This window comes from Aquila chrysaetos, chromosome 21 (assembly GCF_900496995.4).
Source record: "Aquila chrysaetos chrysaetos chromosome 21, bAquChr1.4, whole genome shotgun sequence".
NCBI lineage: Eukaryota > Metazoa > Chordata > Aves > Accipitriformes > Accipitridae > Aquila > Aquila chrysaetos.
Genome location: NC_044024.1, coordinates 24,736,631 through 24,753,601, shown reverse-complemented (window position 1 = coordinate 24,753,601; position 16,971 = coordinate 24,736,631). Strand labels below are relative to the sequence as shown.

Genomic DNA, 16,971 nt, shown 5'->3' with positions numbered 1-16,971 from the left:
AAGAGGCGGATGCAGATCAGGACAAGGAGACGGAAAAGGAAAAAACAGCGACTGGCTGCAGGACAAAAAAGGGGGGGTGTGGGGGAGGAAGAGGGAGAGGGAGCAGGACAAGAACGCAGAGAGAAAAAGGAAGGGGGGCAGTTGAACGAGAGAGAGAAAGGGGGAGAGGAAGAGGGAGCAGGACAAGAGAATAGCCAGAAGAGGAGAGGTACAGGGAAGGGAAAAAAAAAAAAAAACCAAAAAAAAAAAACAACACAAAAAAAACCCTAAACGTCACAGCAGCATGGGAAAGCAAGGGGGCCAGGAGAGGAGGAGGGAGGGACCGGGATGCACAAGAGGAGCGACAGGGCCCCGAGGGCCCAGGACTCACCACAGCTCTCGCTCTTGGAGCTGCCAGGAGACCTCGCCAGCTCAGATGCTTCTTTCTCCTCCTCTCCTCCCCTCCTCTTCTGTAACTCCAGTCGCTTGGCTGTCCTCCACATAACGGAACACGCCAGTGTCTCACGGCTCTTACGAGATGAGGCCTCCTAGACACGTAGCCTCGCTCGCTCGCTACGTGGCCGTACCCCGCTGCCAGTCGTGCATACGGACCCTGGCGGTCTGACCTGCTGTGGACTACGAGGAGGGATCCTTCCACACCCGGAGAGGCAGGCTCTCCTTGCCTGCAGCGGGAGGCAGCTGCCAGCCAGACGGCCTTCCGTTTCTTCTTCTTTACCCTTCTGTGGCCTCTCCAGCTTCAGCAGCTCCTGCCCACAGCCAGTAAGCGCTCCGCCTGTCCCTCTGCGCTCCCGCGCCGCGAGGAGAGGGAGGCCAGGCAGAGACAGCCCACGCAAGCCTGAGGCTCCTGCAGTCAACGGCATCCCTGGGGGACAAACGGACAACCGCACCCACAGAGTGGCCTCTGGGAGAGGGAAAGAGGCAGCAGTGACCATTATTACCGCAGCTCGACCCTGGCCAGAGCCCCCTCCTTCCGCAGGGGCTTCCGCAGATGCCGCTCGTTCCCCGTGCCACTGCTAGCGGCACCCACGTTAAGGGAGACTCGAGAACACCGCAGGGCCGGCTTGCTGCCCTCACGACAGGGCTCGGGGGCTGCCTGCGGCCACAGCACAGGCTCCAGGGGAGGGCCTGGAGCTGGGGGCAGCCGCACGGGCCGAGCGGGGCCGGGGGAGCTCTGGCGACTCGGGGAGGCGCCCGCTGGCCGCGCCTGGGGGGTGCGCGCCTCCGTCCCCTCTTCCCTTCTACCGGCGGCTCTCGGGGAACTCCCCGGCGCGGCGCTGCCCTGGCCCGGCTCACCTCCGGCGGACCGGGAGCCTGCCGCGGCGGCCGCTTCGCAGCTTCCCGGCCCGGCAGCCCCGGGCGGCCAGCGGGCAGGAGGCACCCCCCGCCCCCGCCCCCACCCTCGCCGGAGGGGATCGCTCGCCTCACCCGCGGTCCTGGCGCTCGCCCGCTGCCGCCAAGACCCGCGCCCTGCGCACCGCCACGCGGCTCCCGGGGACCGCGCATGCGCTGGAGGGGCCGGAGCCGGCGCGCGAACGCCGGGCTGCCCCACGCGCAGGACGGCGCATGCGCCCGGGAGGCGCGTCCGCACGGCTGGTCGGGGAGCGGGCGCAGCGGGAAGCCCGCGGAAAACCACGCGAAACCGGCGACGCTCCTGAGTCTGACCCGGTCGGACTCCGGGGGCCGCGGCGGCGGCAGCGAGGACTACGCCGCGCCCGCGAGGACTACGCCGCGCCCGAGAGCTACGCTGCCCGGCCGCCGAGTCCGCGAAAACTACAGCTCCCGGCATGCCCCGGGAGGCAGCCCGCCCTGCTGCCTGACCCCGAGGGGACGCCGCTTCCGTTTCCGCCCACCCCACGCCGGCGCAGTCGCAATCCCCGCCGAGCCCCCAGCGCCGCTCCGTGCAGCTCCTGCCTGGGCTCCCCCCAACAGGCCTCCCCCGGCAGCCCCCCCTTTACGGGGAGGGGCCGTCGCCATCAGCCTCACTGCTCGCACCTGCGGCTTCTCCAGCCCCGGCCCGCAGCTGGAGCCCAGCAGGAACAGGGGGGGCATGGCCCGACCCCCCAGCGCCTCACCTCCTCCTCCCCTGGGCTCCCTCACGGCCCCTCGCCCCGTGCAAAGGGAGCGCAAAGGCAGCCCGGAGGGCAACGGGGACGTACGGCCAGTGTTTATTCAGCCGAGCACCTACCGAGTCCTGGAGTCTTGCAAGCGAGTCTGCTCCGGGGCTCGAGGTCGCCTCGATGCTCCCCCTGCCCCTGGGGCACCTCGGCAGTCAGTCCCACAGCCACGCTCGTCAGTCCGTCGGGGAACGCATGGTTGGTCGGGTGGCTCCTGGAGCAATGAGCTGCTGGGCAGAGGTGAAGGCTGCCAAAACTGAGCAGCAGAGAAGAGAGGAGAAAAGCCATAGCTGGCTGGACAGCGGGGGTGTAGCAAGAAAGCACGAGGCAGGGAACGGGACCCAGACAGAAGGACGGGGACAGGGAGCCCAACAGGGAGGGAGAAAGAGGCAGCAGGGAGAGAGGAAGAGAGGCAGAACAAAGAGGGAGGGGGAGCAGGATGGAGATGCAGGGAAAAACTGGGATGGGCAGCATGACAAGAGAGGGAGGGGCAGGGAGCCAGAGCAAGAGAGATGAAGAAAGAAAAAATAGCAGCAGGTTATTGGGCAGAGGAAAGTTTAAGCGGGAGGAATGAAGAAAGATGGACGGGGAGCCAGACAGAGACGGGGAAAGAAAAAAAAAAAATTGTGATGGGCTACAGGGCAGAGAGGGAAGACCTAAAAAAACAGGGACAAGGAGCAAGACAGAATGAGATGGAGAAAGGAAAAAATAGCAACAGGTGACAGGACAGAGAGGGAGAAATTTGAAATGAGGGGCAGGGAGCAGGATAAAGAGAGACAGATCAAAAAATAGACTTGCAACATGCAAAACAAAGCACTTCTGTTTCCTTTGCAGTACACACAGCATGCCGGAGGACTGGGCCCTGCTGCTCCACCGTACCTTGGACCCCTCTGCGCAGTGGCCTGGGTGCACACTCCCATCCCAAAGCAGCAGGGCTGAGCGCCCATCAGGGTTTGCCGCAAGCAACCTGATTTACCACACCCTTAGCTCCAGCAGTGGGTCCAGACCCACCAGGAATCCCCATCCTTTGGCCATACCCATCATTGCAGTTCCCACCCCAGGTAGCCCCAGCTCTCCCCTGAGGGGCTGCAGGACACTAATGCTGCTACTGTCCCTCTCCCATCTGCCCAAGCCCTTCCATGGTGGAGCAGGGACACTGCCACCATGCATAGCCACACTCCACTCCTCTAACGCAGGTGGGATGAGGCAGGATGTTGGGGAGTGACAGCACAGCGTCCCCCAGCTGTACCCACAGGGCTGCTGTCCTCAGGCACACAGCTGCTCACCATGAGGGACTGCAGCGACACACTGCACCCTGCCTTCAGCACAGGGAGGGGGATGTGGCCACCCAGGAGAGGATGGGTCCCTCCTTCTCCTTCTGGGGTGTCCCCATGGTCATGATGCAGCAGTGTCACCCCAGGTGTCCCCGATAGTCCCCATCATGGTGGCATCAGTGGTCCCCCTGTCCCTGGTGGTCACTGTGACCCTGGTGCAGGGTGGGGAGGTCACCCTGCCCCCCCCCCCCCCCACCCAGACACCTGGGTTCCTTAGGGCAGCACTGCACCTGCAGTTCCCCACCCCCGGGGGTGGGGGGAAGTTTTAGAGTTCTGGGGAGGAATGAGGACCCTGGGAAAGGGGGTGACTGGGGGGGGGGAGGGTTGGTGGCCCTAAGGGGGAAAGGTCCCCTTGCCCCCCCCTTCCCAGACACCTCGGTCCCCTAGAACAACTGTGAGTGCTGCTCCCCATCCCAGGGATTTTAGGGTCCTGGGAGGGGTCCCAGGGGGTATTTGGGGTGGTGGGCGGGCAGAAACTGGGGTCCTGGGGTGGTCCCCAGAGAGGGGTTTGGAGTCCTGGCAGGGGGAAATCCCCATGGGGGATCCCAAGGGGGATTTTGGGTCCTGGGAGGTGCTTGAGGTCCCTGGCTGCACTCACGGGAGGCTTTTGGGGTACTTGTGGGGGGTGGGGTTCCCTATAGTGCCTTGGGAAGGGGCATGGAGTCCCTGGGGGCTCCCTATAGGCATTTGGGGTACCTAGGGGGGGTTCCCCAAATCCAGCAAGGGCCACAACAGCCTCACCCAACCCCTAAATCTAGGGGTGATGGGGGTCCCCCTGGACACCTGGGTTCCCCCAGATACCTGGCTGCCTCCTACATGGCCTCCCTGGTGCCAGTCTTCTCGAGTCATGCAAGAAGAATCATTCTGGCAAATCCTGAGTTGCCTGGGATTGGGATTACGGAGGATCCAGCTCTGACTCCAGAAGACTTTGGGGGTGGCATTACCCCTTTTACATGCCCCAGGGGTTTTCCAGTACAGCTTCAGCCTCCTGCCCATCTGCTGGCCCATCCACACGCCCAGGCTGTGTGCAGCAGGGAGATGGCTGGTGCTCTCCGTGTCATCCCACTGACATCTCCTCCCTCCCTTGCCTGTACGCTTGCTCTCCCCATGCAGGCGGCCTCCGAGCAGAGAGGCGACGCACAGTGATCCTCCACCTGCAGCGACATGCCCGAGGATGACTCAGGTACATTCCCGAGTCGAGTGCCACCCCGGCGAGAGCAGGCCTGGCCCCACCGTCCTGGCGAGCAGCACCCAGGCCAGGCCGGCAGCACTACGCACACGGGGGCTGGCCGTGCCCCGGCCACCCCTCCCCGGGGAAAGCCCTCGGTGGCAGGGGGCAGGCAGGAGCTTGCCCGTCGGCCGCCCAGCCTCCCCAGCCTCTCGCCTACAGCTCTCCTTTCCTTTCCCCGCAGGCATCGCCACCCACCCGCACGCCCCAGCTCGACGGCGACGGCCCTCCCTCTTCAGGAGGGCGCTCAGGGCTCTGCGCAGGGCGTTCTGCTCTACCTGCATGGCGGGAGAGCAAGAGCAGTAGTGCCCCGCTGCCAGCGCCAGGCGGGTCCCCGCAGAAGGCAGCTGGCCCTGAGCCTGCACAGCGTCCCGAGGGTGCGGCATGGGGAGGCACGCGAGGGATGGGGGCATGGACAGCGCCCCAGGCATTCAGCTGCCCCGAGGACATGATGCTGCCAGCCACCCCTCAGCTGTGGACGTTTTCTGAGCCCAGTAAAAGCTCAAAATTTTCCTCCCGAGCTCGTCTGTGCCTGGTCCATCTCGCAAGAAAGACGGGTGCGGGCAAGGCCTGTGCCCGCAGGCAGAGCTGGAGGGCCCCCGTGCTCCCTCTTCTCCAGGCCGAGCAGAGCCTACGCCCTCGGCCTCTGCCCGTGCCTCCGGTGCTCCAGCTCCCGCCCGGCTGGGGCCCCCACTGGCCTCGCTCCTCGGTGCCCGTGTCTTCCTGGACCTAGGCGGCCCCAGCCCGCAGCCGGTGCCCAGGCACGGCCTCCCCTGGGCCCAGCGGCGCAGAGAAACCCCTTCCCTGCGGTGCCTCTCCTGGCACAGTGGCACAGAGAAACCCCTTCCCTGCGGTGCCTCTCCTGGCACAGCGCGGGCTTTGGGACTGTCCTTGCTGCCCAGGCTTACTGCCCACGCAACCCCTGCCCACCGTGGCCTCCACGGCTACTGCTGCTCTCCAGCCCCAGCCCTGGCACCACCTCCTGTGGGGCATGTCTGTCCCCGGACCGGTGCTTGGCGCTTGCCTTTGCCAGACTCCCTGGGGACCCCAGCACCACATTCCTCTGCCCCGGCCAAGTCCCTGCCAAGAGAGCTGCCCAGCCTCCAGCACCACCACCCCCAGTGTTGCAGTCTCCCCCATCCTGGCTGTCAGTGTGATCCCTCACACACTCACCTCTGCGGGGAAGGCACTGAAGAAGAGCAGCCCGTGAGGGACCTCCCCAGCCAGCAGCCGCCAGCCGGGCTCAGGGACGCCGAGCGCCACCCGCCTCGGAGCCCAGCCAACCGGCCAATGCACCCCCCACCCCTGGCGCTGGTCACAGAGCCTCCCCTCTCTGCTCAGTCCCACGGCCGGGGGCAATCCCAGAGGGCCTCAAGCCCGTCTGGCACCCTTGTCCCCGGGGAGAGCCCAGCTGGCTCTTCCCAGGCCCCTGGTCCTCCAGCATGTTACTGGGAATGACGTCCAGGAGCACGTGTGCCAACGCTTTTTCGGGGACGGAGCAGCCTGGAGGTTCTCCCCACTGCTCCTCCTTGCCTTTCTGGGAGTTGGCTCTGGCAGTTGCTCAGCTCCCTCATCAGCAGGCCCTTCTGGAGAGCAGAGCATGCCTTCGCACTGGTACGGCACAACTCCCTCCAGCCCTGGGATGCTTCCCAGCCAGTCACACAGCCATTTGGGAAATGGTTTAATTAATAGACTGAAAGGACCACTGCCGGCCTGAGCTGGAGTTCACCCACTGCTCTGCTTGGCCGCCAGTCTCTTGTCTCTCTCTTCAGCAATGGTCAGGCGGATGCCCTTTCCACGGGGCAGGGAGATCCACGGCTTGTTACCCTGCAGCAAAGGAGAAGCAGCTACCTTGCATCAGGAAATCTGGACAGGGGCAGAGCTCTCCCTCATAGGGGGAAAAGCAGCAGAAGCCAGCCCCTACCCAGCGCTGGGCCATGTACACAGGGTTGCAGCAGCACTGGCCCAGCAGAAGCCCCTTAGGAAGGCGCCAAAGGTGTACCAGCAATACATCTGCCTCTTTCGGTCACGTCCGTGAAGAACGAACGCACTTCAGCCGAAACACCACCCCCCTCCAACCTGGACAAAAGAGCCCCTCGGGGATGGCGAGACAGCAGAGGAGAGGCATTGGGCGGGGAGGGCACTCTCAGTCAGAGCAGCTGCCCGGGTCACACCAAGATCTGAGCACTGAGCACGGCTCAGCTCCCAACTCTCAGGTTTAGAAAACCACAAGGCTGCTTCTCAAAAATGTCCCCATTGCTAAATTTACGGTTGCTTCCCCTTCCCCGAGCGGTCAGCCCGGAGCGGGCAGAAGCACGGGGAGCGGAGCCAGAACTGATGCCAGCACTGGAGCTTCGCTGTGCGGGAAGGCAGCTGCCTACAGAAGACACCAACGCCTCTGTGCTGCAGCCAGCAGCCCCCAACAACACGGGGGAACCCCCCCGCCTCGCGTCGGCGCAGGCTTACTTTGCCAATAACAAAGATGTTGGAGAGCCTGGTGGCGAAGCTATTGCCATTGGCGTCCTTCACGAGAACCACGGCGAACGAGCCAGGGTGTCTCTCCCGGTTGGTGATCACCCCGATACGACCCAAGTTGGCACCGCCGGTCACCATGCACAGGTTACCTGGGGTGAAGGAAGACAGGTGTGACAAGAGCTGGCACCAGGTGCCATGGTGAAGCCCACCCTTCCGCTTGGGCTCTTTGAGGAGCACTGCTGAAGAAGGGAAGGGACAGAGCCGCACCGGCCCACAGAGCAGCCACTGGACCACTTGGTGACACCTACATCCCACAGGAACCCTGGCACACTTTGAGGAGCCAAACAGCTCTCTGGCCCCAAGGCCCATACCAAACATTCCCCACCACCTTCTCAGTTGTGTCAGCACCAAGGAGGCATTCCTGTACCACTTGTCCTGGCACTGCTCATGGGTCTGCAACTGAAAACTCCTCCCACAGTAGACAGCCAGTAATCTCCCTACAGCTGCCCAGAGCTTTCCGCTCACAGCTCTGTGAGAGCCAGGCTCAAACAGCCACTCTATCAGCTCGCTGCTTCTACCTGGTTCCTGCTTGCTCTCCAAATTGCTCCAAGACCCTATGCCAAACGCCTCCCACTGCCAGCACATGGGAGGAATCCCTGCTCCGGCTCCAGGTGGAGGTGCCCCAGGGAAACAACCCCTTTCCCAAGGCTACCACCACTGCCTCTCTACTTTAGAACAAAGATGTCTGACATTTGTATTTAACTTCCACACTGCTCTCCACAGTGGGGAAGAGTACAGTGTTTACATGGGATGCAAGACCTACCTGTGTCAAACTTGATGAAATCTGTGATCTTGCCTGTCTCCAGGTCAATTTGGACCGTATCATTCACCTTGATGAGGGGGTCTGGATAGCGGATGGTACGAGCATCGTGGGTGACCAGATGAGGGATTCCTTTGGTGCCCACAAAGATCTTCCTCACCTTGCACAGCTTGTACTGCAAACAAAACCCAACACTGCTTAGCTGAGGCAGTGAGTGGCGCCATGGACCACAGGACTCTTGGTCCCCAGAGAGCCCTCAGACCCCAAGCAAAACACCCAGACGCTCCAGGGCTCGCTACAGGAGCCTGGGCAGTGACTTGCCCAGCTCACTGCCCCAGCAATGCCTCTCACAGGGCTGCCACGCAGCTGTGCTACAGCCCCACCAGAAAACACCTGTGCTCCAGGAACAGGAGGCCACCCTGGGCTATGGCCTTGCCACAAACACTGGCTGCATTTTCCTAGGAAAGCCTGCGCCAGGGTAGTTTCCTCATTTTGCCCTGAAGCCCGTGGTCACACAGTGGATGAACAGGCTGCCTTTCTTCAGGACCCAAGAGAGATCTGTATCCCTCCTGCCTTTCACTCCTGACTCCTTCACAGCCACTCTGGGACTCACAGGTCAATACAGAGTGGTAGCCAGAGGTAAAAGCCTAACACGGGGGAGCAGAGAGGCCCCAAACGCACACCACAGCTGGCTGTGGCACAGCCATCTCTCCCCTCAGCATCACTACGTGCCTGCACAGCCTGCCCTTAGGAAGAACGTGCGAAGTAGCCTGCAGACCCGCAGCTCAGGCATGCCATCATGCTTGGGTTAAAGAAACACGTGCAGGAGTCACTCCCTGACACCTAGGGCCAGAGGGCAGTTTTGTAAACACTTCCGTAACAGACCCGGGAAGGACTTCAAAGCTTTTGCACGGCAAGCAGTACCATGTTTCTGATCACTGTTAGCTTGTGGAGCCCTACGCTAAGGCTCACCACGCCACAGCAGAGCCATCCCCACCCCAAAGCTCCCTGTGAAGGTAACCCAGCCCATGCCAACAGTGGTCATTTCAAGCACCAGACAATGCACCTACAGTCATTTAGGAGCTGCTCTCATGTCACCACAAGACTTCCCCCTGCTAAAGGCTTCACACCCCAACACTGGAGGCCCTGATGTTCTCAAGGGTGGCATGGACTCAGCTCTCAGGGAAGAGAGCCAGCAGCTCCTGTTCAGAACATGCCGAAGAGGAAACACCAGCCCGACCAAACCCAACTGGTCCCACGCTTAACCCAAGTTGAAGCCCTCACCTTGGCCTCTTCAGCTGTGATGCGGTGAACAGCAAACCGGCCCTTGGTATCGTACACCAAGCGGAAATGCTCACCTGTCTTCTCGATGCTGATGACATCTGATTTCAGAGAGGGGAAATGAAACAGCAGCTGTTATCAGCTACATTACCCAACATTGTAACTCAGCACAAAGCTCAGGTTTAAAAGAACTAGTGACTGCGGAACACTTCAGGCGTGAATGATGGGGCGGGTATCTCCTCTTGACCACAGACTCACATCTTTTACTGCAATACAGTGCAAATTAGCAAAAACTGCAAAAGGCTGAAGTCTGAACAGCAATTTACGCATATGCAAGCAGGCAGTTATAGGCTACAGATATCTGGCTTTGGTATTCATTGCAGTGCACAACTCCAAACTAAATAACAACTGCTTATACAGACCTCTTCTTCAACCCCACCAGGAAAGCATCTTTCCCCCCAAATCATGCCAGCCTCACAAAACATCCCCCCATCAATGCAGCAGAGCTGCCTGAGGTACCTGGCCCAGCCCTCTGTGCTCACCCATGAAGCCTGCAGGGTAGGTGATGTCTGTGCGGACTTTGCCATCTATCTTGATGAACCTCTGCATGCAGATCTTCTTGACCTCATCTCCTGTCAGGGCATACTTCAGCCTGTTCCGCAGGAAGATGATGAGCGGAAGGCATTCCCTCAGTTTGTGAGGGCCTGTCGATGGACGGGGTGCCTGCAAACAGAAGCTTTCTGCTGGGTGCTCAAGCACAACATCAGCATTGACTGTCCCCAGAGGAAGAATGCTACCACCCCGGCAGCTCTCACAGCAGCACCCAAGGACAGTTGTGTGGAGCCTAACTGCTAAGCAGGCAGTGATACGCTGCAGATATCTTTTCCTGGTATTCACAGCACCCTTCCCCCAAGCCTTGCCAGCCTCACAGAACACTGCCCCCAACACCATGCAACAATCTACTGACCCACCCCAGTTAAGGAAAAACACAACAAGCAGGTTCAAAGAGAGCAGCCAACTACCCCACTGGCAAATGGGGGAAATAGAACAGCTGCTTGCAAAGACCCTAACAGGAAGCACCCCTTCTCTCCGGCGCTGCCCAACTGCCCCAGCTCACCACCAGCGCCCGAACAGTGTGCCTGAGCACGCCCGCACACCCCGCCGGGCCCGAGCACCCCCTTGGTGAGACTGCAAAGCCGCCTGGGCCCGCAGAGAGCGGGGACCGCCGCTGCCGTAGGCGGCCCGGGCCCGGCCCCATTCCCATCCCCAACCCCTTCCCGCACTCACGAAGACGCCCGTCAGTTTGTCCAGCATCCAGTGCTTGGGCGCAGCCACGCGCTTCAGGTGCTTCTTGGGGCCACGGGCCTACGGGACGGGATGCGTTACGGGCCGCCGCCAGGCTCGGGCCGCCGCCAGGCTCAGCCCCCCCCCAGCCGCCCCGGCTCGGCCACCCCAGCCGTCCCTCCCCGGCCCCCCCGGGCTCCCGCCCCACCCCGGCCCTGGCGGCGGGCTCCCTCCCACGCCCCGCGACGCGGCGGGGGGGGGCAGCAGCCCGCAGCGAGCAGTGGATGGCAGCGGATGGCGGCGGGTAGCAGCCGCGCCGCGCTCTCACCATGGCTGCGCTCCGCCGGGAAAGGGCTGCCGCTTCCGGTCCGCGGTTGATACCCACGGGCGCGGCGGCCGCGCGGCGGAGCGCCCCCTGCCGGCCCGGAGGTCCAGCGCCGCCCTGTGCCAGGGCAGCCGGGGTGCGTGTTCCGCCCCCCGCGGGACAGGCTCGGCCCTCCCCGCGGTGACCTGCTGACGTGCTGCCCACGGGAGGTGAGGGAGGAGGGGTCTGGGCAGCCCCCAGCAGCAAGGTGGGGTGCCCCCTCCCCTCCCCGCTGCAAGCGGCCTTGACGGGGGCACCCCGCTCCCGGCAGCGGGCCGCTGTGTCCGTGCCGGGGGGGGCACGGGGGGAAGTCGTCGGAGGGTGACCGGATCCCTCCCGGCTCTTGCCGGTGCCGTGGGACGGCCCCCCACGTTGTGCCCCTGCGGCTCGGGAGAGGGTGTGCGGGTTTCGGGGGTCGTACAGCCCCCCCTCTCCCCCCCCCCCCCACTCCGGGGCTGGGCGGGGGGCTCGGAGACTCCGGGTACCCCGGCTGCCCCGGGAGCCGAGCCGGGAGGAACACTCGTGCCGGGCCACCGCCCTCCCCTCGCCCACGGCCCCTGCCGGGGTGGAGCTGGGACCCCACGCAGCCCTCCGGGCCTGAGTGCCCGTTCCCGAAAGCAGCTCGGGGGCCAGCGGTCCCCAGCTGGGCCCCCCGGGATACCCCCAGGCCCTCGCGCCCCGCCAGGCAGCCGAGCGGAGCGGCCCCGCACCGGGCGGCCCCTGGCAGGTCCCCGCAGCATCGCTCCCGCAGCGGGGCGCGGGCGGGACGGCGGGGGTGACACGATGGGAACACCGCGCAGGTGGCACCCCTGGCGCCACCGTAAAGCCGGGAGAAGGCTCGGGAGCTGCGGGGGGCAGACCCTCCTCCCACCCCGGGCCGCTTCCTACGGGGTCCCCCGCGGAGACGGACCTCCTTATCGTCCGCCCCAGCGCTGAGCTGGACAGGGAAAGGGGCACAGCCGGGGGGATAAGGGTCCTTCCAGATTTTATTAGACAGCACCTTGAGACCTCCGCCTGCCTGGTCCAGCGAGGCGGCTCCCTGTTGGGGGCGGGCAGCGCGGCCCCACCCCTCCTCCAGCCCCGAGGGCGGCCCCTTCCCACCCTCGGCCGGGCTCCGAGCGCTCCCTGCACCCCCACCCCGCCCGCAGCGCCGGCCCTCGCCCTCCGTGGGGCAGCCGGGGCGCTCTCCGCGCTCAGCGGCACCTGACGGCGGGTCCCCGGTGGGGCGACGCGGGAGGCCCCGGCCCCAGCCGCCCTCCAGCCTCAGCAGCCGGCCGGCAGGTCCGCGGGGAAGTCGAACTCGTGGTGGCCGAGCCAGAGCTCCGGCAGCTCGTCCGCCCTGTCGAGGCCAAGCTCCAGCACCAGAGCCCTGAGCACCTCCTCGTCCACCGGGTCCGAGTCGATGATGCCGGGGCCGGCGGCCGGGGGGGAGCGGCTGCCCGCGCCCCGCGTCCCCAAGCCCCAGCCGGGCGGCGAGCGGGGCTCCTGGGAGCGCCGGACTCCCCCCGCGGCGCGGTGCTGGCTGTTGAGCTTCTGGAGGTGCATGCTGGCCAGGAGGTGGGGAGCCGTCTGCAGGGCCAAAGGGGCGGCGGGGGGCGGCGGAGCGCCCCCCGCGGCGGCCGGCAGCTCCCCGGCCCCGGTGCCGGAGCGGTAGCGCAGGGTCGCCGCCACCTCGCGGTTCTTCGTGCCCCGGGAGGAGCACCGTAGAGAGCTCATCTCCTCCGGCGCCTGCGGGGACACGGCAGCGCTCAGCGAGGCGCGGGCTGCCCGCCCCCGCCGCCCCGGGCAGATGGGGTACGGCGGGGTACCCAGCCGGGGGGGGGGGGGGGGGGAGCGGCGCCCGGCTCCCCCGGCGCTTACCTGGGCGGCCCTGCTCCCCGGTCGGCTCCGCTCCCTGCACGGCCCGGGCAGCCGCCGCCGCCGCCGCCGGATTTATAGCGGCCCCGGTGCGGCCGGGCCGCGAGGAAAGTCGAAGCGGAGCGGGGCCGGCGGGCGGACGGGGCTGGGAGGGACGGGGCAGGACGGCCTCCGGGGGCGGCGCCGGCACCTCCGGCCCCCGGCCGGCCCCCGTGCCCCCCCCCCCCCCAGGCTGGGCCCCTCCGTGTCCTCCCCGTTCAGGCTGGGACCCGCCATGTCACCCCATCCAGGCTGGTACCTCCCACACTTCCCCACCCAGCCTGGACACCCCCAACCGCACCATGTTCTCCCACCTGCCTCACAACCTCTTTGGTGGGAACCCCCATGCCTCCCCCCATCCAGGCTGGGACACCCTTCTAACACCTATCCAGGGTGGGGGGCAAGAAGGGGGCTCAGTTGGTGCCAGGGCTGGCGAGGTTGATGTGGGCTGGTGCCCTCAGTTGGCTGGAGGGGGATTTGGGTGTGAGGGGGTCAGCTGAGGGGGCACTGGGGGTACCCCACGAGCCTTTGTCCCTCCTTTTGCACTTTTCTTGCTTTGCACCAAGCTAAGCTCCAGTTGTCTCTCTGCGTTTAGGCCTGTGGACAGAGATGACGGAGGAGGTGCTTTACCCTCTGCTTCAGTTTCCCCAGCTGTCTGGGTGGGCAACCTGCCTGGTTTAGGGTGCCATATCCCTACAGTCCAATCACTGGGTGCAGCTCTCCCTGCACCACACCTAAACCCCATTTAGTGCCACAATGTTTGATACTTGGGGGGGTTCCTATTGTTTGTTTTCCCAGTGGTGCTCCTGAAGCAGGTCCCATGGCTTGCAGGGCTGTCTGTGCCTGGTGCAGGGTCAGAGCACATCGGGCCCCAATGTGGGTTGGAGGGGGCAGCCGGCCAGCTTCTCTGCTCTCTCATATCTCACTCTTCTGGCTGAACGATCCCCAGGGCTGACATCTCCCCTGGGCACTGAAAGCCTTTGCTGTGCCAGTGGCAGTGCCAGCCTTCTGCCAGCAGTCACCACACAACGTTGGTCTCCCCCCACCCCACTGCAGCAGGCGCCAGGGGGACACGGCGGGAAGCAGGGAGGGGGTCAGGAGTCACTCCAGCGGACATGGGAGCCACGTCCAGCTGAACTCCCTCCACACTGGATTTCCTGTTGTTTGGATCGGCAGTGAAAAACAAGAGATCACAACAAAGCCAGGCCAGGCTGGGAGTCCCTTCGTCTTGCTATTTATTCCAGCATAATCTAATTAAAGCGACAGGAAATATGCTTTCCCACAGCAACTGGACATCTTTAAAAAGAAACAGCACAAATAAAAGCTCTGTGGGCCAGGTGAAGGAGCGGACAAGGGCAGCAGAGGCCAGGCTCCACAGCCCGAGGCACCGGGATGGATCTGCCCGATACCTGTATACCTGTCCCCTTGCTGAGATGCCTCGCTGAGATGCTGAGTGGCAGCTCTTATAGGGCGCTGGGGCATCTGGAGGTTCATCTGAGATCTCTCAGGTCAGGAGTAGCCACCCTGCCCTGCATCTCCCTCGCCACTCTGGAGAGCATCCCCAGGGTCTGGCCCCTCAGCACAGGATTTCAGGAGCCCACTCATCGCTCTCGGGGGGGAGGTATCTGTGCTGCCTTACGTGATGGGGCTGGAAGGGACGGTCACAAATGCAACTGCAGATCTTTGCTTTCCAGTGCTGGCGGGACCTCTGCTGAACATGTGAAGTGCTGTGGAAAAGAGCACTGGCAAGGCAGGGTGGGCGCAGGAAGAAAGGCAAGGGCTGGAAGAGTATTTCAAATACTTTATTTTAAAAAAATTCCCAGTTAAAAAAACAACAGCTGTGCCTTTCTGTGGGTAAGAGGCACAGCCCGTGGCCCAGGCCCCGGCTGGCCCTCGGTACCACTCCCTGGGTGGGCAGCTCAGAGGCCATGCTCCTGCCAGCTGGGGAGGGTTCACAGATCTGAGGAGCCCCTCTCTTACAAAACATTTAAAACCAGTTGTGAGAATAAACTCTGTGGTGTTAAAACAGGAAAGAGAAAGGAGCAAGGGAGGCTCTGCCAGCACTGGAAGGCTGTGGCTGGAGGGCCCACACTCCTGCCTGGGGACAGCCACAGTGCTCATGGTGCGCAGCAGCTTTTCTTCTTTAAAGAGAAAAAAATCAACCAACCAACAGTAATTTCTTCCAAATTTCCCCCACAGCCACAAATTTCACCAGCTGCTCACATAAACACGCCGTCTTCCCCACGGGAAATGCTCTTGCGGAAACTTGAGCCTTCCTTCTCCGCTAAACAACATGCTTCAGATTCCCTGCAAATAAAAGGAGACAGAAAAGGGTATTTCCACTGATATTTCAGCCTGATGGAGTGGCCTGGCCAGGGGCAGGGGTGCCACACCTACACCTGACAGACTGGGCAGTGATACAGGAAACCCAGGCTCAGCGCAGACCCCGGTCCCTGCTGGCCCCTCACTCCCTTCACAGAGGCTGCTGCCCTCCTCCGAGCCAGACTTCGGGAACTACCAAAGATCCTGCCACTGCTTCTGCTATGAGTTTCTCCTGCAGGCTGATCGCTGGTTCAGGATTCATGGGCCAGCACCAGAGGGGCACATGCTCACTCCCTGCTGCCTTGTCCTTCCTCCAGGCTGGATGCATTGCCAAGAGTGTGCAGCATACATCCCTCCCTTCCAGCTCTGAAACAATGCTGTTCCTCCTTCCCTCCTGGACAGGTCAGGGGGGATATCCCCTCCCTAGGATTGGCCTGTGCTTGGGAATGGACACCCCAGGGTATCCATGGCCATTGCATCTCCCACCCACCTCCTCCTACTCTGCTTCTAACACCAACACATCACAACATGCACAGAGAGTGAAAAGGACTTACAAGCCCTGTCTTGCTGCCCCCAGCTTCTGCTGGGGACAGGGACAAGACAGATGGGCAAGGGCATTGAACAAGGCTGGCAGGAGCTGGCAGCACTGACCCAGCCACCTGCCCTGGACTCCAACAGCTTTCAGCCTCCTGCCTGGCTAGAGGACTGTCCCAGCTCCTGAGGAAATGCATGGAGATCAGGTGGGGAACCACCTTCCTTTGCCCTCAGGCAAGGCCCAGCCCTGCAGGCAGCTCTGAGAAGAGCACAGCGGCTCTGGCTCAGCCCCAAGGGCCAATGGAGGGAGGCCAGTGCTGCGGGAGCTAGTCCCAAGGACACTACACACGCTCCTGCCAAAGGCAGACCAGGGTCTCTCGTTAGGCCTGAAATAAAGAGTAGCTGGGGCTTTGTGGGACCCTGGGCAAAGCACTTGGCAGCCAACCCTCAATTCTGGAGCAGTTAAGTGTGCTAAAAAGAGCCTGCAGGCTGGGCTGGCAGTCCCTCTCCTCTCCTTGCTGCTTCCTCACCCACAATTTCCATTTAGACATGGTGGTTCACATCCCAAGCAGATGACAAAGACTTTTCCTGCGTGCCGGGGGACTGGATGCTCTGCACTCACACTAACTGCTCTGCATGGTACCTGGGGCCACGGTTGCTGGAGCAGGAGGGGATGGAAAGCCCAGCAGCTGCCAGCACAGCCAAGCAGGCAGCAAAGGAATGCTGGGAGGCAACAGTTAAGAGCAGGAGCCATGGCTCTACTGCTGTCAGTCCATCCAGCACCCAGCCCTGCACCCAGCAGGCCCATTCCCCCAGGGCTGGCAGTGCCACATCCCCCTGTACAGCCTGGAGTAGGGGCTGCAGTTCTGCCTTGCTCCATCCATCACCGTTTCACTGCCAAGGGGAATGGACCCTCCTTACCCCACTCGCTCCTGCTTCCTCTGGTACTGCCACTATAAGTGCAGCAGAAAACTCACCGCAGGGAAAACCAGTCCTGGAAAGCACTGGACTCTTGGACCAGCCTCTCTGTGATGGCTGGGGAGGGAGGAACGGGGTTTCTCTGCTCTCCCGTCTGCCACAGGCAGAGTTTTCCTCTCAGCGGGTGGAATGACAGAGGGAATCCCACTATCCAGTACCCAAGCTTCCTGCCTCATTTCAGCCACACGTGATGCTGGCTGGGAAGCCTTTGGGTGCTCAGCCACAGGTCTGGATCTACATGGGAGGCAACCTGGCCACCGCAGGGGAAAACGCAGCATGGCCTGGAACTAGTTGAGCACTGAGCGCAGCGCTGACCAAGCTTGAGGTCTCAGACCCCTTCC

The 16,971-nt window shown here is 63.1% G+C and overlaps 3 protein-coding genes across 15 annotated transcripts in view; all 3 read right to left on the bottom strand.

The window, feature by feature from the left end:
• Positions 1-6,344: 6,344 nt before the first annotated feature.
• On the bottom strand, positions 6,345-10,937 carry RPS4X (ribosomal protein S4 X-linked). Its single transcript, XM_029996958.2, has 7 exons — positions 10,865-10,937; positions 10,540-10,617; positions 9,795-9,975; positions 9,256-9,353; positions 7,975-8,146; positions 7,143-7,300; positions 6,345-6,503 (listed from the first exon to the last, which is right to left on the bottom strand). Exons 1-7 carry the CDS (start codon positions 10,865-10,867, stop codon positions 6,402-6,404), a joined length of 792 nt encoding a protein of 263 aa, XP_029852818.1. The 5' UTR covers positions 10,868-10,937; the 3' UTR covers positions 6,345-6,401.
• Positions 10,938-11,868: 931 nt separating this feature from the next.
• CITED1 (Cbp/p300 interacting transactivator with Glu/Asp rich carboxy-terminal domain 1) lies at positions 11,869-12,894 on the bottom strand. Its single transcript, XM_029996957.1, has 2 exons — positions 12,761-12,894; positions 11,869-12,628 (listed from the first exon to the last, which is right to left on the bottom strand). Exon 2 carries the CDS (start codon positions 12,614-12,616, stop codon positions 12,164-12,166), a length of 453 nt encoding a protein of 150 aa, XP_029852817.1. The 5' UTR covers positions 12,617-12,628; positions 12,761-12,894; the 3' UTR covers positions 11,869-12,163.
• A 1,120-nt stretch (positions 12,895-14,014) lies between these two features.
• Positions 14,015-16,971, bottom strand: part of HDAC8 (histone deacetylase 8) — a 46,585-nt gene continuing 43,628 nt past the window's right edge. For all 13 annotated transcript variants that reach the window (XR_005931063.1, XM_029996946.2, XM_029996952.2 and 10 more), the window contains one exon: positions 14,015-15,103. Coding sequence is in view for 12 of the 13 variants with exons in the window: in XM_029996946.2 (XP_029852806.1) it covers positions 15,081-15,103 (23 nt within the window). In the remaining variant the exon portion in view is untranslated. The remainder of the gene's footprint in view (positions 15,104-16,971) is intronic.